The sequence below is a fragment of the Scyliorhinus torazame genome, chromosome 1 (genome assembly GCF_047496885.1).
Source record: "Scyliorhinus torazame isolate Kashiwa2021f chromosome 1, sScyTor2.1, whole genome shotgun sequence".
NCBI lineage: Eukaryota > Metazoa > Chordata > Chondrichthyes > Carcharhiniformes > Scyliorhinidae > Scyliorhinus > Scyliorhinus torazame.
Genome location: NC_092707.1, coordinates 255,298,592 through 255,322,170, shown reverse-complemented (window position 1 = coordinate 255,322,170; position 23,579 = coordinate 255,298,592). Strand labels below are relative to the sequence as shown.

Genomic DNA, 23,579 nt, shown 5'->3' with positions numbered 1-23,579 from the left:
CTCGGATTGTCCCGATCCCTTTTATTCCTATTCTGGACTTTCTGCTCATTCCCTCTGCCTCTGTGCCCTTAACCCCCAGATATTGATCATCTAGCAGCACCCACCCCCCCTTCCCCTATTACAGCATCTTATGCACAAGTGTGTCTCCAGAACTTTAATGTCCCCAATTGATGCATGATCTAAATTAGCCTGGATTTTGGATTTTATTTGGGGAGGATTTAGTATGCCTGCTTAACTTAGCAATTTTGCAGGAACATGTGAACAGAAAAGAAGCCATGTTTGATGCTGCTAATCTTTTTATAACAAGCTAACTTAATATAGTACTATGAAATAGTCACTGACTTGCAACAGATGATTGTATTAGAAGGAAGTGCCTCAATTACCCTGTAATTGAAGGATAAGCAATGAATAATCAAATGAGTTGGATTTCTGCATGGGTCCTTTGACATTTTTAAGCAAGGATTAAAAATGATGTCACAGAGTCTGGGAAAAAGAAAATCTGAACTCCATGGAATCCTATATGAGGATCAAACTGACCTTGCCTGAGTCAACCTTAGTTTGATCAGTGGGTTGCTTGCAAGTCTTAAGGTAAGGGACAACCTTTGAAGCAAACCTATTGTCAGATGTTTAAAGCAATGTGCGCAATTAGCCAGAAACAATTAAATGAAATTCCAATTTTATTTATGTGGTGATGTGCATCAATATAAATGCATGTAGGCTAGCTAGACACTAGAGGGAGCACTGGAGACATCACTCTCACACACTCAACCAATAGATCGGGTAGATAGGACACGACCAATGGACATTCACGATACACACATAGGTGACACCACCACAGGAGGGCATTACACCAACCCATATATAAAGGACACCACACACACAAACTGCCTCTTTCCAGTGGAGACAGTCAGTGAGTAGAGACACAGGGTTGATTCAATATTACATCCATCACCTGGATTGCAGCAACTGGTTAGTCAGTCTGGGTAGCTATAGTAGGATTAGCAGTAGTGTCAAACCCGAGTAATAGAAGTGTAAATAGTTTAATAAATAATGTTGAAGTTGTCTCCATGTCTGAACCTTCCCTTGTCAAGTGCACCACAAGGAAGCCGCTTATGTTACACCTAGGACATAACAAATCATGGTATCAGGACTAAACTGTTTCAATCCATATAGCCATACCTCTGCGTACAGTGACAACCAGCAACACTACCCAGGCAAGATGCTCGAGATCCGTGTTCCGCAGCAGCTCCAGTGCCACGGCGATCTCCGCGAAAACTGGCGGGTATTCCGGCAAATGTTTGAAATCTTCCTGGTAGCAGCCGAACTAGAAGAAGTGGCCGATCCTGAAAAGACAGAGCTTCTGCTCACCATTGCCGGTGCCAGAGCAGAAGAAATCTTTTAAAAATTCAAGTTCTCCAAGGGGCAAAACAGGTGCGACTTCCAGGCAGTCCTGGACAAATTCGGCAAATACTGTGAGGAAAACACACTCCAACCAGCAAGAAAAGGTAAGAGAAGCGCCAGTACTCACTACGAGGCCGAGACCCCGGAGCAGAGAACAATTGTGATCGGCGGCCATCTTTCTAAAGGGACTGCACTTGCACAGTTGCGCGAGAAGCGCACAGAACGGGAAGGTCAGTTTGCACATGCGCGAGACGCCGTTCATGCGCAATCATGAAAACGGCCATCGGTACAGGAACAGTGATTTGCGCATGCGCAAACGCTTCCTACGTATGATGTCACATGCGTCATGATGTCAGAGGCCCCAGACCACGCCCATTTAAAGGGGAAATGTCCCAAATCAAAGAAAAAATCTTTTAAAGCCGTAAAACAACCTTCCTTCACCTGGAATGACAGCACAATGCCTCAAATTGAACCAGGAAATGAAATTAACCTCCAAAGAACCCTGCAACAAGCAGTTACCTACGCCCAAACCGATTATTCCGACCTTGAATACTTCAAAACCGACCTTTACATTTTCTCTGGACCTCGCGAGCCCAATGCTAGCTCCGAAGCAAACAGTGATGATATGGTCCTAGAAGACAATGACTCAGTCGCACCTGTTTTGCCCCTTGGAGAACTTGAATTTTTAAAAGATTTCTTCTGCTCTGGCACCGGCAATGGTGAGGAGAAGCTCTGTCTTTTCAGGATCGGCCACTTCTTCTAGTTCGGCTGCTACCAGGAAGATTTCAAACATTTGCCGGAATACCCGCCAGTTTTCGCGGAGATCGCCGTGGCACTGGAGCTGCTGCGGAACACGGATCTCGAACATCTTGCCTGGGTAGTGTTGCTGGTTGTCACTGTACGCAGAGGTATGGCTATATGGATTGAAACAGTTTAGTCCTGATACCATGATTTGTTATGTTCTAGGTGTAACATAAGCGGCTTCCTTATGGTGCACTTGACAAGGGAAGGTTCAGACGTGGAGATAACTTCAACATTATTTATTAAACTATTTACACTTCTATTACTCGGGTTCGACACTACTGCTAATCCTACCCCAGTACCAAATCCGAACCGCAACTAGAGGTGTTGCACATTGACGACCCCGACGACTAATTCTTCGGATTTGAGGATCTTTAGCCCAGCAGATATGACAACCAGAATCGTGAGTGCAGGATTATGCTGCGGCCTGAAACCAAGAGACAGAGAGCGGAACAAGCCCACAGAGAGCGGCCTGCTGCCACACAGAGCGTGGTCCACGCACCGCTCACGGTTCCCGACTCTACGAAAGAAGACATGCAAGACTCCGCACCACAGTCCTTGCACGAACAAGAAGTGACTCCAGTGTCACAAGTCTCCACAGCGAGCTCGTGGACAGACTCCACAATTGCAGAAACGCAAGACTCCAGAGCGCAGTCCTTGCACAAACAAGAAATGACTCCAGTGTCACAAGCCTCCACAGCGAGCTCGTGGACAGACTCCACGATAGAAGTAACGCAAGACTCCACAGCGCAGTCCTTGCACACACAAGACGTGACTCCAGTGTCACAAGCCTCCGCAGCGAGCTCGTGGGCAGCCTCCACGATAGAAGTAACGCAAGACTCCGACGCACAGTCCTTGCAGGAACAAGACGATGAGGGTCTAGCAACCTCCTCTGACCAACTAGCGGCAGATGATGCAAGTCTGCCATGCTCAAGTAAACAGCAAGAAGACTATGACAGTCTACCATGCTCCAGTGCACAGCAGGACGACCATGACGGTCTATCATGCTACAGTGAAGAACAAAGCGACGATGACAGTCCAAGCCCAAATGAAGGACAACAGCAAGACAATGACAGTCCACCCACATTGTTTGCGCCACCAGATGAAGACTCTGACAATTTACCCAACCCAAGTGAACAACAAGAAGCTACTGAGGCTCTACCCACGGTATGTGAGACGAGTGACGACAGCATCCCACTTCCCATGCAAGATGTGCAAAGTGACAGACCTCAGCTAGTGTGTACAGAGGCACTCGACGGCACTGTGAGACTACTGGTGACTCCGGTGACACCATGATACTTCCACCCTCATTCGCTCGAACCTCTCCACAAGTCAATGCATTCCTGCATGTTCCGACTCCAGGCGTGCAGCTTCAAGAAATCTCAGCTGACTCCAGTGAACCTGCTAAGACTCCGGACGGGGAGCATCAACAAACCAACACTGACTCAGTTAAAACAGACCAGACTCCAGATGGGGAGCAACCAAACGCCGACTCTGATTCACGTAAGCCGGACTTTACTCCAGTCAGGGAGTGCCGCAACCTCAGTGATGGCACGCTCAGGGTGACAGCAGATGCCACAACAACAGGAGATGGATCACTTAACAATTACACTGGGTCAGTAATAACAAGCAGCGTCTACAGTCCAAGAGGAATACACCAATATTCACCACAGCTATATCCACACATTTTCTCCACACCAGCAGTGCAGGCAATGACAGCTCATGCTGGACAAACTCAGTATTCAGGCATGCAGCAGCCAGCAGTCTATGCAGCATATTCTCAAACAGGCCAGCACTACGGATTGCCCACTAATGGAATCAAGACCGAAGGAGGACTACCGGAAGCGCAATCTGCACTACAGACTGGATGCCTTAGTTACAGCTCAGGATTTGCTGCATCACAGCCTGGCCAGACGGCATATTCCTATCAGATGCAAGGTTCTAGTTTCACACCATCACCAGGTATTTATGCGAGCAGCAATTCTGTTTCCAGTTCGACAAGCTTCAACGGTTCTCAGCAGGATCACCCTTCCAGCACAGCATGTGGCTAGAATCAGCATGTACAGTCTTATCCAACTTCAACATATGGCACATCCATGACCTCAAATGATACTGTTGATGGTACCTCTTCAACGTCAACACCTTATCAGCTACAAGATGCCATCCGACAGCATCACAAACATCGAAAAAAGAAAGGGACTCCAAATCAGAGAGCGAAGTGATTTGACCCCTTCTTGGTTCCTGTGGCACAGGGACGTTGATGGCGTTCATAACCAAGAGAGCCATTTGACCATGATGATTGATGGTTTTTGGACTCACACGAATGATTTGGACTTACTGTTTAATCACTGTTCCCATGACTTGTATACACCTTACCTTATCTACCTGATCTTTGTTCAATTTTCTCAAAGTGTACAGAAAATGTGTAACATATAAAAAAGGGGGATGTGGTGATGTGCATCAATGCATATACGTTAGCTAGACACTAGAGGGAGCACAAGAGACATCACACACACACTCAACCAATAGATCAGTTAGATAGGACACGACCAATGGACATTCACGATACACACAGAGGTGACACAACCACAGGAGGGCATTACACCAACCCATAAAGGACACCGCACACATGATCTGCCTCTTTCCAGTGGAGACAGTCAGTGAGTAGAGACACAGGGTTGATTCAATATCACTCCCACCACGTGGATTGCAGCAACTGATTAGTCAGTCTGGGTAGCTATAATAGGATTAGCAGTAGTGTCAAACCCGAGTAATAGAAGTGTAAATAGTTTAATAAACGTGTTGAAGTTATCTCCACATCTGAACCTTCCTTTGTCAAGTGCACCACAAGAAAGCCGCTTCTGCTACACCTAGATTATAACAAATCAACCTTGTTAAGTGTTTTTAAGGCAAAAATAGATTTTTGAACAGTAAAGGAATAAAAGGTTACAGTGAGCGCGCGGGTAAGTGGGGCTGACACAAAAAGATCAGCCATTATTTTATTGAATAGCGGAGCAGGCTCGAGGGGCCAGATGGCCGACTCTTGCTCCTAGTTCTTATGTTCTGTTCTTTGGCATTATTTGCTAATTCAGTGTCTGAGTCTTTTCCTGATGGTTAAATATGAAAATGGGGAGTCGGGAAAAATGGCAGTGAAATATGACATCTCCCCCTGTCGAACTCAAACTGTTTAAAGGGTTAATTTGGTGTCCAGTAATTAGACTGCCTGCAATTAAATTAAATCAATGTAAATGCATTAGGGAAGCAAGGTGGCGCAGAGGTTAGCATTGCTGACTCATGGTGCCGAGGACCAGGGTTCGATCCTGGCCCCAGGTTACTGTCCGTGTGGAGTTTGCACATTCTCCCCATGTTTGCGTGGGTCTCACTTCCACAACCCAAAGATGTGCAGGGTGGGTGGATTGGCCACGCTAAATTGCCTCTTAATTGGAAAAAAAGAATTGGGTACTCAAAATTTATTTTAAAAAAGTTTAAATGTATTAAATCCCTTTTTAAAACTTATAAAAGTCTCTGATCTATGATCCTTCCCTCCCTCCTGCAGGAAACCTGTTGCCTCAGGCCTTACAGACCAAAGTCCGCGAGCCTCTTAATCTAACGGGCTGCAGCCCAGAAACTGAAGCAAAAATAGTTAATCACGTCCTGTGATTAAATAGACTGGGGCCTGGTGGAACCCCCTTTTTTTTTGAGACAAAACTGTCACACACTGCTCCTGAATTAATACTTGGGCTATCATCGCTGCTCACTTATCCTGTCCTGTGGAAACAAAGCACCTTTAAATCATATAAGTTATACTTCCAAGTGCATTAAATAGACATAATACATTGTAAATAATAGCCATGAGCAATTTTTCAGGAAATATTTTTGGAAATTTGAACTTCACACAGTTGTGTTCAATGAATCATACCTAAGTAGAAACAAGCCATGTTGCTCTACGTCTGCTTCCAGTACATCCCAAATATCCCGCAGGACTTCGTTCACACAGTCATTTTGTTCTAACCCTGTATTGGTACAGAAGACTATAAGTTACAGGAGACATTAATAAATTATGGCCAGAATTCTATGCATTATTTTCAGGTGCTGCTGCTGATCTAGAAGAATGTGAAATTGCGTAAGAAGGCATAGGGTGCGCCTCCTACTCAATATATCGCCGCATACTCAAGCTATATTTCAGACAATAAGCTGGCATGGGATCAGAAGTGCGTTCCCCGACAATTAATCAACTAGTTCATAGGATCATAGCATTTACAGTGCAAAAGGAGGCCATTCAGCCCATCGAGTCTGCACCGGCCCTTGGAAAGAGCACCCCGCTTAAGCCCACACCTCCACCCTATCCCCGTAACTCAGCAACCCTACCTATCGTTTTTCGACACCAAGGGAAATTTAGCATGGCCAATCCACCTGACTTGCACATCTTTGGACTGTGGGAGGAAACCGGAGCACCTGGACGAAACCCATGCCGACACAGGGAGAATGTGCAGTCTTCACACAGAGTTTGGGCTTGATGGGGTTCAGGGTCCCGCCCGATCTCTCCCTGCACTGAGGATTTCCGGTGAGCGGAGTTCTTCAGTGTAGAAAATGGGACTAAGTACGACCTCAGCCATGCGTTCCCTGCTGAGGTCGCGTCTACCTGAGTGGCTGTTCAATAGCGTGATGTTCTTGGCGCTATGAGCAATGGGACTCTGTTCCTATTCCGATAGATCGCACCCACAATATAAGAGCAGGGAGATTATTATGGAGCTGAATAAGATGCTTATTAGGCTGCCACTGGAGTACTGTGTGCACTTCTGTTCACCACACTATAGGATGTGATTGAATTAGAGAGGGTACAGAGGAGATTCATCAGAGTTTTGCCTGGGTTGGAGCAATTCAGCTATCAAGAGAGACTGGATAGGCACGGTTACTTTCCTTGGAGCAGAGAAGACTAATGGAGGGCACCTGATAGAGGTGTATAAAATTATGAGGGACACAGATAAGATAGATAAGAAGGACCTTTTCCCCTTAGTAGAAGAGTCAATTACCAGGAGTCATCAATTTAACGTAAGGGGCAGGGGATTTAGAGGGGATGTGAGGAAAAACTTTTTCACCCAAAATGTGGTGGGAATCTGGAACTCACTAACTGAAGGAATGGTAGCGGCGGGAACCCTCACAACATTTAGTCAGCATTTAGGTGAGCACTTGGATGCCAAAGTATACAAGGCTATGGTCATGGTTCTGGAAAATGAGATTGGACTAGATAGGTGCTTGATGGCTGGCGTAGGCACGATGGGCCAAAGGGCCTCTTTTTGTGCTGTAAAACTCTATGACTCCAATCTCATCTCCTGACTCCATTTTCCTGGATTCTCGAGTCTGTACAGCAGCACTCACTAATAAGAACAACTTCAGCTCTTCAGCCACAATGAGCAAAATACTACTGCTCCAAATATTTACCTTTGCTCTAATGGCCTGCATCACAGAATCACCAACCTTCTTCTGCTTTCTCAGATTTGTCGGGCTTCTCCCAAGCTCTCACTACTTGAAGCCTGCCAACTACAGCACTTTTACTGTTTGGAGCTTCTTTCTGCGTTCTTCTCTCTCTCGGTCCTACTGCTGGTCTTCTCCTTCTATTGGCTCCTTCCTCGGTTCTCTCCCTTTAACTGGCACCTCTCCCAGTCCCCATTCCTTGGGTTCCCTCTTTGGGATCTCTCCATGTCCCCTCTCCCTTTCCCGTTTGGGACTCTTCACCGATCTGGCGCCCCATTGCTGGGTCCCGTGTTCTGGGTTTTCTTGTCATTTCCTTTATTTTTTTCTCTTTACGCAGTCACACTGGGCCATTGTCCTCAGCCCGAAGAAGTACAAATCATGAGCTGTGCATGTGCAGTCTACTCCCAGTCCATGCATGAGTGCAAACTCCTGACGCCTGTTGGGAGGTAGTTCCCAACCTCTACCCAATGACAAACTTGGTTTGGATCTCTTAAGAGACTATCCTGTGACTTTTCCCCCTACAGCCATCAAACATTCCCCTTGAAGTACATTTCCCTCTTATCTACTTGTAAAGTTGCTGATTAACCACAGTGATTCATATTATCAATGACAAAAAGCTATTCTGCACTTCACACTTCTTAATCGAAGGTTAAGAAATATACAAGCAATGAGAAAAAAAACCTTCAAAGAACGAGCAAGTTATTACAAGGCAAGATTTCACTCCCCTTTACAATTGTTTGAAAACTGCTTTCTGGCCTAAATGGATTAACCATTCTTGGAGATCAGCCAAACATTCAGAGGTGTAAGGGTTTGAAGGCCTGACAGTTTTGATTACAACTGATGTCCCAGTAAATGGAGAAAGGCCTTCTAGCCTGTTAGCCATATCATCTGCCACTGCAGCCTTGGGCATGCCTCTGACTCCAACTCGTCCCACTACCCTGGAATGAAAGTACAGTAGTCAGGTACCTCCATAATGGAGAGGAGGTTTTGGAGTCAGGAACTTTCTTGACTTTCTCTTCCTATATCTTTAATGAAAATCTGGCCCCCAGTATCTGAAACAAACTCATATATATTAGTCTTCTAATTTCATACCTACTATTCTTGCTTTCCTGAGTTCACGAAGGATTACACCTCTCCACCAATTCTGTAGCTTGTTGGCAGCTAAATGTTCATCCTTAGTGGGGTTCCTGTCCTTCCACGTCTCAGGCAGTTCATGTGCAGCAACTTATTAAAAACATTAAGGGTTTTGTAAAGTTAATGGAACATTAAAGCATCATGCTAGAAACTAAACATAAAGCATTAACTATTTTTTAATGTTTTTAATCCCTTTACAGTTGTGAACTAATTTTTGTTTGTTTTGGAATACAATTATCAGACCAAGTATAGAATTTTGACAAGTGAGACAATTCTCCAAGTCTATGGACCCAGTGGGAACATGGCACTTGGTGCAAATGTGAGCTGACGCTATCAGATTTACAGACAGGAAGTCAGGAGAAGTGTGTGGGTTTGGGAAATGTGCATTGGAATCCCTGGCCCTGCCAATGAATAAAGGTAAAATTGGTCTGTGCCGTTAGCGCAGAAGGGAGATTACCGGAATCATCAGCCAGTTATACACTATGTCCGGCATCCTTTTTCATTGAAGTCAAAATTGGCATGGTGCAAAATTGGTCATTGTGAACTTATTTTGAGCTAATGGCAACAACCAATTTCACCTCCTACATGTTTTATTTATGTGTTGGGTAGAGTTGTGGACTGAAGTAGGGAGATGTTCAAGATGGGGAGGAGAGTTCAAAAACAGTGCAAAAGGTGAGAGGTCCGAGGGTTCATGAACAGCATGAGAGAGAGAAGTGCAAGAGTTCAAAAAGAGTGGAAGGGGGAAGAGTTCTGAATGTTCAATGCAGAGAAGTGTGAGGTAATTCATTTTAGCAGGAAGAATATGGAGAAACAGTACAGGGTAAAGGGAGAACCACTAAAGGAGGTGCAAGAACAGAAAGACCTCAGTGTATACTACATCGTCATTGAAGATGGCAAGGATTGTTGAGAGAGCAGCTAATAAAGTATTTAGTATCCTAGGCTTTATTAATTGGGGCATTGAGTACAAGAATAAGGAAGTCATGTTGAAGTTGCATAAGACACAAGTTATCCTCATCTTCATAAAATCGTAGAATTTACAGTGCAGAAGGAGCCCATTTGACCCATCAAGTCTGCACCAGCTCTTGGAAAGAGTACCCTACTTACGCTCACGCCTCCACCTTATCCCCATAACACGACCTAACCTTTTGGACACTAAGGGGCATTTTAGCATGGCCAATCCCCCTAACCTCCACATCTTTGGACTGTGGGAGGAAACCGGAGCACCCGGAGGAAATCCACACAGGCACGGAGAGAAAGTGCAAACTCCACACAGACAGTCACCCGAGGCCGGAGTTGAACCCGGGTCCCTGGAGCTGTGAGGCCGTGCCACCGTGCTGCATCCCGTTTGAGGGCCATACTCAAGGAAGGATGTGAAGGCATTGGAGAGAGTACAGAGGAGATTCAGAAGAATGATTCCAAGGATAAAGAACCGTAGCTATGAGGATAGATTGGAGAGGTCGGGAGTGTATTCCTTGGAGAAAAGAAGGCTGAGAGGAGACTTGATAGAGGGATTCAAGATTCTGAGTGGTGAGGTCAGGGTAAATAGTGAGAAAATGTTCCCACGCAAGAGCATCAAGAACTGGAGGGCACACATTAAAATAATTGGCAAAAGGATTAAAGTGATGTGAGGAAAAATGTTTCCATCCAAAGAGCTATTGGAGTCCGGATCAAACTTCCTGAGAGGGTGGTCAAGACAGGTTTTATAAAGATATTCAAAAGGGAATTGGATTGCTATCTGAAAAAGAATGCGCAAGATTACACGGATAAGGCAGGGGAGTGGGACTTGGTGCGAACCAGTGCAGACACAATGGGTTGAATGGCTTCCTTCTGCACTGAAAGATTCTGTGAACTGGAAATCAGGCATACAATTGAGATGCATCCATAATTTTGGCAGTGATTGTCAGGGCCTTTCCTACACTGGAGCTGGGCTTCATGAATGGCACCAAGCATGTGCTGAGTTCTAATTGGTTTAATTTGGAAGACTAAGACGGGATTCTCCGTGGTTCAAACCTGAAATCGGGAAAGGCGATTGGGGATGGAATCAGTCGTGATGTCAAAATTATAGCACGCCAATTTTCAATGCTCCAGCAGCGGCGTCAATGCGTTCTACTCCGCATGTACAGTAAACACTGCTTACATATTAGCGGGCCCAACCAGGTAGTCTTCACCACCGCCGGGAGAAATTCCTGACAGCGAGTGTTATTTGTGCTTTTAAAAATTGGGAAGCAGGCGGCGTGGCCAATGAGACAGAGAGAGAGGAGTTAGGACACGCTAAGCTGCCGGACCTGCTGCTGTCAGGACTAATGTGGGGGGGGGGGGGGGGGTCTGTAAGACAATCATTTTGCTGCACACCCCACTGAAAGCCCACCATGGGTTGTGCAGAGGTATGGTTGTTCATACCTGCCATATGGGTGCCCCCACCCCAGCCACCACCAACTCCACCCCCCCACCCCAAACCCTCCCCAAACCGGCCCCGACCCGCTGTTGGGGCAGCACATGGTCCAACCAAGGGCAACTCCCACAGTAGTCCCTGCAGTAAGGTGTCGTATGGTGCCTGCGGAGCATACACTGGCATGGGTAGTGCCAGCCAATGGTACCCCTAGCAGCACGGACAGGTGCCAGAGTCAGAGGCGGGCACCAATGGGGGCAGGGGCTACAGTGCAGACAGCCCGGTGGACCTGGTTAGACACGGGGGTACGCACCATGCTAACATGCCTCATGTTCACCCCTGCAGACAATGGACTTCGGATTCCAACCAGGAATGGTGGTCTTCATCCTAATCGCCGCAGCCCTGGGGATGCACTGAGGCTGTATGAGCTGGAGCTGCTCTAGGAGGAGGATGCTGCAGCAGTGGAGCCTGCCCCGGAGGACCAGGAAGCAGCTGGTGAAGATGGGGAGTCGGCTGTCCAATAGGCCAAGGAGGAGAAGGAGGCGCTGCATGAGACTTTGTGTGTACCGGCAGCACTCTCATTTGAGGACCTGCCAGACCAGGCATGCCATGAATGACGCTAGCTGAGCAGAGGGACAGTGCGACATATCTGCCAGATCATGGCGCACTTGGCACTGCGGGAGAATGGGGGATGATACCCGCTACCAGTGGCCGTCAAGTTGACGGTCGCCCTGAACCTCTCTGGCATGGGGTCCTTCCAGGTGTCGAGTGGAGGCCTGTTTGGAATCTCACAGACCTCGGTGCACAAGTGCATCCGCACCATCACAGAGGCCCAATATGCCTGGTCAGCACTATAAATCAACGTCAATGTGGACCGAGCCCAAGAAGATGCCCGGGCAAGGGAATTCGCCGCCATTGCCATCGCCAAGATGCCCCAGGTCCAGGGGTGATCAACAGGATGCATGTCGCCCTATGAGCATCGGCTGTGACAGGCTGGTCTTCATAAACTGAAAGGGGTTCCACGCAATGAACGTGCAGCTGGTGTGTGAACATGAACTGCGCATTGTGTACGTCTCCCTGGCTGAGGGGTTGGCTCTTGAGCAATAGGAGTTATCCACTTAGATCATTGCTGATGATGCCCATCATCCGGAGGCCATAGTCCGACGCGGAGACCCGCTACAGCGACACCCATGCCGCGACAAGGGAGTGATCGAACGGTGATTCGGCATCCTGAAGATGCGGTTCTGGTGCCTGGACCACTTTGGGGGTGGGGTCCCTCCAGTATAGCACATCGTGGTGGCCTGCTGCGTCCTCCACAACATCGCACAGCAGAAGGGCTACAGGCGTGAGCGCTGGCTGAACTGCGGTCCCTGGGCCAAGATCACCCATCACTCCCAATGTCCGCCCATTCCTCCCCTGCTGCCCCAACCCCCTGTGCCCCCTCTGCGGCCAGTCCAGACCAGCCCTCATATCCTTCTGACAGAGCACCGAGGCAGGTTGCAACGTTGTGCAGAGGTGTTTAATGTGAACAAATATATACAGGTTTGTGCCCTAGCCCCTATCGATATACTGTGGTCTGCACGCGTGCCAACTTAACTGGTGTGTACGTTTCTGGCCTTGGGGGACCTAATGTTATGCCCAGGTAGATGTCCAGGCGGTACATCAGGAGTGGAGGTTGCCTGCTGCAATTCTCTGACCTGGGTCTCCTTTGGAGGCCGTCTTCTAGGGGGACCGGTCCTGGATGGGCCGGGCTGCTGCTTGGGTGTCACGGGTGGCGGGTGCCGCCCTCTTCTGCCTCCTGTCCACCAGATGCACCAGTGACAGGAGGGGGTGCGTGGTCACCGGCACGGGTCCTATGGGATGGGGTGTGAGCGGAGCTAACCCCTGAGGCCTGCCACCTGGCACTGACAGTCCTGGAGGCCCACAGCCTCCCCGACCAGGGTCTCGATGCTCATAGAAATGGAGCACAGGGAGTTGGTCATCTCCCTCCTGGTCTGTGCCATGTCGGCCAGCGCCTGGGCAATGCCACTGAAGCCCTTAGCCATGGCCCGCTGTGACTGGGCCATGCTCAGGAGAGCCGCTGCAATGTCCAGGTGGGCCTGAATTAATGAAGTATTAATGAAATCTTGCCCATGTCTGTGGTTGAACATAGTTTTACATCAGTAGAACCTGTTTCTCCTCCATGCTGCAAAAGGTTAGGGGGTGTCTAATTTTTTTTTTTTTTTAAATAATATTTTATTGAAAATTTTTGGTCAACCAACACAGTGCATTGTGCATCCTTTACACAACATTGTAACAATACAGATAATAATGACCTTTTTAAATTTAAACAAAAACAACAACAAATAAATAAATATTAAATAACAAAAAATAAAAACTAGCCCTAATTGGCAACTGCCTTGTCTCAGGCCACCCCCCCCCATCCCCCCATCCCCCCCCCCCCCAAGTCCTGGGCCGCTGCTGCTGCCTTCTTTGTTCTCCCCTATCTATCTTTCCGCAAGATATTCGACGAACGGTTGCCACCGCCTAGTAAACCCTTGAGCCGACCCCCTTAGGACGAACTTAATCCGCTCTAACTTTATGAACCCCGCCATATCATTTATCCAGGTCTCCACCCCCGGGGGCTTGGCTTCTTTCCACATTAGCAATATTCTGCGCCAGGCTACTAGGGACGCAAAGGCCAAAACATCGGCCTCTTTCGCCTCCTGCACTCCCGGCTCTTGTGCAACCCCAAATATAGCCAACCCCCAGCTTGGTTCGACCCGGACTCCTACTACTTTCGAAAGCACCTTTGTCACCCCCATCCAAAACCCCTGTAGTGCCGGGCATGACCAAAACATATGGGCATGATTCGCTGGGCTTCTCGAGCACCTCGCACACCTATCCTCCACCCCAAAAAATTTACTGAGCCGTGTTCCAGTCATATGTGCCCTATGTAATACCTTAAACTGAATCAGGCTTAGCCTGGCGCACGAGGACGACGAGTTTACCCTGTTTAGGGCATCTGCCCACATCCCCTCCTCAATCTCCTCCCCTAGCTCTTCTTCCCATTTCCCTTTTAGTTCGTCCATCATAGTCTCCCCTTCGTCTCTCATTTCCCTATATATATCCGACACCTTACCGTCCCCCACCCATTTCTTTGAGATGACTCTGTCCTGCACCTCTTGTGTCGGGAGCTGCGGGAATTCCCTCACCTGTTGCCTCGCAAAAGCCCTCAATTGCATGTACCTGAATGCATTCCCTTGGGGCAACCCATATTTCTCGGTCAGCGATCCCAGACTCGCAAACTTCCCATCCACAAATAGATCTTTCAATTGCGTTATACCTGCTCTTTGCCACATTCCATATCCCCCATCCATTCCCCCCGGGGCAAACCTATGGTTGTTTCTTATCGGGGACCCCCCCAGTGCTCCGGTCTTTCCCCTATGTCGTCTCCACTGTCCCCAAATCTTCAGTGTAGCTACCACCACCGGACTCGTGGTATAGTTCCTTGGTGAGAACGGCAATGGGGCTGTCACTATAGCCTGCAGGCTGGTCCCCCTACAGGACGCCCTCTCTAATCTCTTCCACGCCGCTCCTTCCTCCTCTCCCATCCACTTACTCACCATTGAAATATTAGCGGCCCAATAATACTCACTTAGGCTCGGTAGTGCCAGCCCCCCCCTATCCCTACTACGCTGCAAGAATCCCTTCCTCACTCTCGGAGTCTTCCCGGCCCAAACAAAACCCATGATACTCTTTTCTATCCTTTTGAAAAAAGCCTTCGTGATCACCACCGGGAGACACTGAAACACAAAAAGGAATCTCGGGAGGACCACCATCTTAACCGCCTGCACCCTCCCTGCCATTGACAATGCTACCATATCCCATCTCTTGAAATCTTCCTCCATCTGTTCCACCAACCGCGTCAAATTTAGCCTGTGCAATGTGCCCCAATTCTTAGCTATCTGGATCCCCAGGTAACGAAAGTCTCTTGTTACCTTCCTCAAAGGTAGGTCTTCTATTTCTCTACTCTGCTCCCCTGGATGCACCACAAACAGCTCACTCTTCCCCATGTTCAATTTATACCCTGAAAAATCCCCAAACTCCCCAAGTATCCGCATTATTTCTGGCATCCCCTCCGCTGGATCCGCCACATATAGTAGCAGATCATCCGCATATAAAGATACCCGGTGTTCTTCTCCTCCCCTAAGTATTCCCCTCCATCCCTTGGAACCTCTCAGCGCTATCGCCAGGGGCTCAATCGCCAGTGCAAACAGTAATGGGGACAGAGGACATCCCTGCCTTGTCCCTCTATGGAGCCGAAAATATGCCGATCCCCGTCCATTCGTGACCACACTCGCCACTGGGGCCCTATACAACAGCTGCACCCATCTAACATACCCCTCTCCGAACCCAAATCTCCTCAACACCTCCCACAGATAATCCCACTCCACTCTATCAAATGCTTTCTCGGCATCCATCGCCACTACTATCTCCGTTTCACCCTCTGGTGGGGCCATCATCATTACCCCTAACAACCTCCGTATGTTCGTGTTCAGCTGTCTCCCCTTCACAAACCCAGTTTGGTCCTCATGAACCACCCCCGGGACACATTCCTCTATTCTCATTGCCATTACCTTGGCCAAGACCTTGGCATCTACATTGAGGAGGGAGATTGGTCTGTAGGACCTGCATTGTAGCGGATCCTTTTCCTTCTTTAAAAGAAGCGATATCGTTGCTTCTGACATAGTCTGGGGCAGTTGTCCCCTTTCCTTTGCCTCGTTGAAGGTCCTCGTCAGTAGTGGGGCGAGCAAGTCCAAATATTTTCTGTAAAATTCAACTGGGAATCCGTCCGGTCCCGGGGCCTTTCCCGTCTGCATGTTCCTAATTCCTTTCACCACTTCTTCTACCGTGATCTGTGCTCCCAATCCCATCCTTTCCTGCTCTTCCACCTTGGGAATTTCCAGCCGATCCAAAAACTCCATCATTCTCTCCCTCCCATCCGGGGGTTGAGCTTCATACAATTTTTTATAAAATGTCTTAAACACTTCATTCACTCTCTCCGCTCCCCGCTCCGTCTCTCCATCTTCGTCTCTCACCCCCCCTATTTCCCTCGCTGCTCCCCTTTTCCTCAATTGGTGTGCCAGCAATCTGCTCGCCTTCTCTCCATATTCATACTGTCTGTCCACCCTCAAAAGTTCTTGCAACAACCGCTCCCGTTCCTTACTCTCCTGCTTCCCTTTATGTGTCCTTATTGATATCAGCTCCCCCCTAACCACCGCCTTCAACGCCTCCCAGACCACTCCCACCTGAACCTCCCCATTGTCATTGAGTTCCAAGTACTTTTCAATGCATCCCCTCACCCTTAAGCACACCCCCTCATCCGCCATTAGTCCCATGTCCATTCTCCAGGGTGGACGCCCTCTTGTTTCCTCCCCTATCTCCAAGTCTACCCAGTGTGGGGCATGATCCGAAATGGCTATAGCCGTATATTCCGTTCCCCTCACCCTCGGGATCAATGCCCTACCCAACACAAAAAAGTCTATGCGTGAATAGACTTTATGGACATAGGAGAAAAACGAGAACTCCTTACTCCTAGGTCTACTAAATCTCCACGGGTCCACCCCTCCCATCTGCTCCATAAAATCCTTAAGCACCTTGGCTGCTGCCGGCCTCCTACCAGTCCTGGACTTCGACCTATCCAGCCTTGGTTCCAACACCGTGTTAAAGTCTCCCCCCATTATCAGCTTTCCGGTCTCTAGGTCTGGGATGCGTCCTAGCATTCGCCTCATAAAATTGGCATCGTCCCAATTCGGGGCATACACGTTTACCAACACCACCATCTCTCCCTGTAATTTGCCACTCACCATCACGTATCTGCCCCCGTTATCCGCCACTATAGTCTTTGCCTCGAACATTACCCGCTTCCCCACTAATATAGCCACCCCCCTGTTTTTCGCATCCAGCCCCGAATGGAACACCTGCCCTACCCATCCTTTGCGCAACCTAACCTGATCTATCAGTTTCAGGTGCGTTTCCTGTAACATGACCACATCTGCTTTAAGTTTCTTAAGGTGTGCGAGTACTCGTGCCCTCTTTATCGGCCCGTTAAGCCCCCTCACGTTCCACGTGATCAGCCGAGTTGGGGGGCTTCCCACCCCCCCCCCTTGCCGGTTAGCCATCATCTTTTTCCAGCTTCTCGCCCAGTTCCCACGCGGCTGTATTTCTCCCAGACGGTGCCCCCCCGCCCATCCTTTCCCGTACCCACTCCCCCCTTTCCCCAGCAGCAGCAACCCAGTAATTCCCCCCTCCCCCCCCCCCCCCCCCCCGCTGGACCCCCCGCTAGCGTAATTACTCCCCCCATGTTGCTCCCAGAAGTCAGCAAACTCTGGCTGACCTCGGCTTCCCCCCGTGATCACGGCTCGCCCCGTGCGGCGCCCCCTCCTTCCTGCTTCTCTATTCCCGCCATAATTATCATAGCGCGGGAACCAAGCCCGCGCCTCTCCCTCGGCCCCGCCTCCCATGGCCAACGCCCCATCTCCTCTCCCTCCCCACCTCCCCCCATCACCACCTGTGGGAGAAAGAAAAGTTACCATACCGCAGGATTAATCATACAATCCCTCTTCGCCCCCCCCCCCACTCGTCCCACCACTTTGTCCAAACGTTCATTTTCGTAGTCCAATCATTCCAATTTTTCTTCTACAATAAAAGTCCACGCTTCATCCGCCGTCTCAAAATAGTGGTGCCTCCCTTGATATGTGACCCACAGTCTTGCCGGTTGCAGCATTCCAAACTTTATCTTTTTTTTGTGAAGTACCGCTTTGGCCCGATTAAAGCTCGCCCTCCTTCTCGCCACCTCTGCACTCCAATCTTGATAGACGCGGATCACCGCGTTCTCCCATTTACTACACCGAGTTTTCTTCGCCCATCTAAGGACCATTTCTCTATCCTTAAAACGGAGAAATCTCACCACTATGGCTCTGGGAGTTTCTCCTGCTCTCGGTCCTCGCACCATAACTCGGTATGCTCCCTCCACCTCTAACGGACCCGTCGGGGCCTCCACTCCCATTAACGAGTGCAGCATCGTGCTCACATATGCCCCGACGTCCGCCCCCTCCACACCTTCAGGAAGGCCAAGAATCCTCAAGTTGTTCCTCCTTGCGTTATTTTCCAGTGCCTCCAACCTCTCCACAGATCGTTTCTGGTGTGCCTCCTGTATCTCCGACTTCACCACCAGGCCCTGTATGTCGTTTTCATTCTCTGCTGCTTTCGCCTTCACGACCCGAAGCTCCTGCTCCTGGGTCTTTTGTTCCTCTTTCAGCCCTTCAATCGCCTGTAATATCGGGGCCAACAACTCTTTCTTCATTTCCTTTTTTATCTCCTCCATGCAGCATTTCAAGAACTCTTGTTGTTCAGGGCCCCATATGAAACTGCCACCTTCCGACGCCATCTTGGTTTCTGCTTGCCTTCCTTGCCGTTGTTCCAAAGGATCCGCTGCAATCCGGCCACTTTCCTCTCCTTTTTCCATCCGTGTCCAGGGGGAACACCCTTCTGGTTTACCGCACGGTGTTTTCAGCCGTTAAAATTGCCGTTGGGGCTCCTATCAAGAGCCCAAAAGTCCGTTTCACAGGGAGCTGCCGAAACGTGCGACTCAGCTGGTCATCGCCGCACCCGGAACCGGGTGTCTAATTTTTAAAGGGAGTGTCTAATTTTTATGTTTAATGATGTCCTTGATTTTTTTCCCCTGAATACAGTGGATGTTTTTCAATCCAATTGAAAGAATTTATATTACCTATGGCAGCGGACTGGGGAAGAGAAGGCTGCAAAAGCGCAAGGGCCTGGGAATGCTTCTTCAATAAGCACAGGAGCAGTACTAAAATAAACCAATGCACTTCCAGTAGCATGTGAAAGGCACTACCTAAATGCAAATCATTCTCTCTTAAGTTCACTAATGTTTCTGAAGTTAAGGGGCTCTGTGGCTACAAAACATTATTACAAGTAATAATGGGGGTGATTCTCCGAGCCCCGTGCCGGGCTGGAGAATCGCCGCAACCGCGCCACGACGCCCTGACGCCGGCGCGCGATTCTCCAAGGTGCGGAGAATCAGTGCCATTTGCGCCAGCGGTTTGGCGCGGCACCGGCCGCTGGAATCGGCGGGGTCGCCGATTCTCCGGCTCGAATGGGCCGAGCGGCCGTGCCAATATGACAGAGTCCCGCCGGCGCCGTTCACCCCTGGTCGCTGTTGGCGGGAACTCTGCGGCAATGGTCGGGGGGGCGGCCTGTGGGGGGGTGGGGGGGTGGGGGGGGAGGGGGCTCCTTCACCGGGGCGGGGGCCTCCGATGGGGTCTGGCCAGCGATCGGGGCCCACCAATCGGCGGGCCCGCCTCTCCTCCCCCCGGGCCTACTTTCTGGCGCGGCTGGCCCCTGAACACCAACTCCATCTTGAGTCGGGGCCGGTGGGCTAAAGAAGTACCCCGCGCATGCGCAGGATGGAGCGGCCCAACTGCGCATGCGCATGATTGAGCTGGCCCAACTGTGCATGCGCAGGTTGGCGCGGCGCCAACGCTGGAGCGGTGTGAACCGCTCCAGCGTCGTGCTGGACCCTGTGGGGCCAGAATAGTACGTAACCGGGCCTGGTTCGCGCCGTCGTGAAACGCGACGGCGTTCACGACGGCACAAACCCTTGGGCCCAATATTGGAGAATCGCCCCCTATGTATTTCATTCATAAAATTTTAAGTTAAAGAAAAAAAGTAATTGGTTACCGTTTTGGATAGGCAGTGCAGATTTTCTTCTGATGGAAATGGATATTGTTATAACCTGCCTACTTACCACTGGCTGGGGACTAATGACAATCGCACAATCCTTTGGGAGTATGAGCTTCCCCAATGAGGGGGCGGAGAAATCATTAGCAGATTCCCTGCATAAATAAAGCTGGCCAGTTTGGAACCGGCTAGAGGAGAGTGAGCAGCAAGGAGTTGCTGCTGCTGTTGTATATATATGTTATTGTAAATTAATGTTATTTTTTTCTATCCTTCAACTCGTGCTGAATTCTTTGTGGCCCTCACAAAAGATATGCTGGGTTACAGTGAAACAGACTTCACTGGCTCTCCTGTGCTATAAAATGTGCAGGTGCAATAATGTGTAAGGGCCTCGTTTTCATGGGAATTGTTAACTGCATGATCAACAATTTACCAGCAATTCTACTTTCCTTCTGATGGAATACTCAATGTCCAGGTGATTAAAAGTCTTACTTGCCAGCAAGTAGTGTCTTAAAGAGGATATGAGGTACAATTGGTTGGCACAACAAAAGTAATGTATTGGTTACTGCGCTTATTGATGCACTCTCCTTTAATATAGTTTCAGAGAAGAATGAACACAAAGGGCATGATTTACCGGCCACGTCCTGCTGGAATCGGGGTGGGATGCCACCAGTAGATCCCAGGAGATGCCACTCCCGGAATTCCCGATGGTTGTTACGCCTCACGAGATCTAATGATCTGTGGGCGGGATCCAGTCTCGCAGAGTTAACTGAGTTTAAAAACCCTCTTAACTCTGCCTTTGCCAGATTGAATGGCCGCCTGGCATCTTACCGACCTTGCTGAAGAGGCCCCAGCAGGGCGCCATTTAGCACTGGTCCCCACAAATAGGGACCAGGTGTACTGGCACTTGTGGGGGGGGGGTCTCCCAGGCAATCTGAGGGCTGGGGGGGTGGTCACCCAGGCAATCTGAGGGCCTTGGGTGGTTGGCCTCTGGCCAGGCTGGCACCCTGGCACTGCTGATGTGACCTAGGCACCTTGGTACTGTCATCCTGGCAGTGCCACCTCTGTGCTACCTTGGCACTGCCATGGTGCCCAGGTGGCACTGCCAGACTAACAGTGGCACTACCAGGGTTCCAGCAGTGCCAAGGTGCCAGATTGACATTTTGCCGGGAATTGGACCCGGGGGTGCTCTGCCCTCGTAAGGCGGAGTGTGGGGGGCTCAAGGGCCTCCCAACAGGTGAATTGTGGGTGTCCAGGGGGTCAAATCAGTGGATTGAGAGATCAGGGTGCCATTTTTAAATGGCCCCCGGATATATTCCTGCACTGAGGAGCTCCGCAGAAATGCAGCTAAGTGCGGACTCAGTGGGGCATTCCCCACTGGGGCGAAAAAAAACCAGATTCAGCCCAGAACAGTTAAATCGCACCCAGAAACTCAACAAAGCCTCTCCTGCACTTGAGGCAGTTTGTCTGCACTTACCAGTGAAAGTGTCTTTGCATATCGAAGGATGCTATCTGGAAATGTGTGAACAAAGAACACCTCTGCAAAAATGTCTGCTCCAAGTGCACCAGTCTGGGAATACCCAAGTAGAACTGCTTTTGCTGGCAGTCACAAATTGATGACTTGCAAGCCATAAAGTATCTACTCACAGCAATTATCAATATCTTTCATAGAACTGTTTTAAGATTAGATTTTCATGCTAAAGATTTTATGAGGGATCATTTATACAGGATCTTTGGCTAAATGATATATGTTAATCATAAATGCAGTGAGTAGTTTAATAAAATATATATTAGCTGCATTATAGAAATTGCAGTAGCTAATGACTGCTTAGATAAATACTGATGTGGAGATGCCGGCGTTGGACTGGGGTGAGCACAGTAAGAAGTCTTACAACACCAGGTTAAAGTCATTCACCTGAGGAAGGAGTAGTGCTCCGAAAGCTAGTGATTTGAAACAAACTTGTTGGACTTTAACCTGGTGTTGTAAGACTTCTTACTAGATAAATACTGAAACAAGAGAAGTTTTTCAACGTTCTTTCACAGCACTCAATATATATTTCCTCAATGCATATCGATGGGCAGTTGAAAATCATTGTTTCTTCATCTGCTAAAGTCACATATCAGCTGATACCAGCACACTCACTTTGGCAAGGTTTGCCTCTGATCGCAAGTTTCTTTGGCGAAGTATCAATTAAGACTGTTTTAAGAGCAAAATATTCCTGAATACTTGGGCAAGCTTCAAGGGCGTGTGCGACAGTAGCGTAAACAGCACTGTTGAAGACCTAGCAGGGAAAGAATAAAATAAAATTGACAGTGAGGACAGGCACCAAACAGTCTTCTTTTCAAATTGTGTGATTTCAGTTACTTTATAGGGCAAGAAGAACATGCAATTTATTTAGTATCTTTGGCATGGACAGAAAAAAAGATTCAAAAGGCTGTTGTAACATTTGCCTTTTCCTAAAGAGGACTGGAACACAAAGTGGTGGGGGAAATTCTGTTACAGTTGAGCAAAAGCCCTTCAGGTTTGAGCACGCATGCACCTCAGGATTAGTGGGCGCGCAGCACAGGTTCACCAGAATTATACCAGGGCTTAAAGGACTAGGTTCTGAGGACAGCTTGAATAGGCTCTGTATTCTCTTGAGTACAGAAAGTGAAAGAGTATCTAATTGAGGTGCTTAAGATGATTAAAGTATTTGATAAGGTAGAGAGAGATAAATCATTTCTTTTGGTGGGGGTACGCCAAAACAACTGGGCATAACTTTAAAATTAGAGCTAAGCCCATTCAGGGATGAGGCCAGCTAAACTTCACACAAAGGCTAATGGAAAACTGGAACTGAGACCACCCCATTTGCCCTCCAAAAATATTGGGGTTAGGTAAACTGGAAAATTCAAAACTAGGAATAATAGATTTGTGCTAGGAAGGGTATTAAGGGAAATGGAGTAAAAGCCTGCCCCTGCAAGACCCCAAACTTACCTGAAAGCCCAGGCTCCTTGGGCACCTCCTCTTCGGAATTTCATGAAACCCCACCAATGACCACTGCTCCTGGAGGCACCATTTGATTGGCTGGCAGCTCTTGGAGGCAATATTTCCTCTCTGCTGGAAGTGGAAATCCTGCCTGAAGCCAAATAAAGAGCCAATGAACATTAAGTGGCTGTGGGAAAGCCAGCCAAATGGGCTTGCCCCCGACTTTTAGGCTTGGGTGCGGGGGAGCCATGTAAGGCATTGGCATGTCAACGCATCCAGAAGACCAGAACAAACTATCCCCAGATGTCAGAGAGCTGATTCCAGAGATGGGTCCGGGAAATGATCATCAAGATTTCTCGAATTGTTCATCAAGATGTGCAGCCTGTGGATTTGGTAGGAACCCCATAGCAACGGCCCTCAAGGTTACAGTGCCACTCAATTTCTACACCAGCAACGGCTTCCAGAACATGACAGGTGACATATGTGGCATCTAACAGGCTGCCACACATGGGTGCATAAAGGAGGAAACCCACAGCACAGTTGACTTTTAACTGCTCTCTGAAATGGTCTAGCAAGCTCTCAGTTCATGGGCAATTAGGAATGGGTAACAAATACTGGCCTTGCCAGCGATGTTCATGTCCCATGAAAGAATAAAGAAAAATAAAATCACAT

General features: G+C 48.8%; 1 protein-coding gene across 4 annotated transcripts in view; it reads right to left on the bottom strand.

The window, feature by feature from the left end:
• adgb (androglobin) overlaps positions 1-23,579 on the bottom strand; it is a 612,248-nt gene that overhangs the window by 154,202 nt on the left and 434,467 nt on the right. For all 4 annotated transcript variants that reach the window (XM_072504722.1, XM_072504733.1, XM_072504728.1 and 1 more), the window contains 3 exons: positions 22,086-22,224; positions 8,770-8,901; positions 6,122-6,215 (listed from right to left, as the gene is read on the bottom strand). In XM_072504722.1, coding sequence (XP_072360823.1) covers positions 6,122-6,215; positions 8,770-8,901; positions 22,086-22,224 — 365 coding nt within the window. The remainder of the gene's footprint in view (positions 1-6,121; positions 6,216-8,769; positions 8,902-22,085; positions 22,225-23,579) is intronic.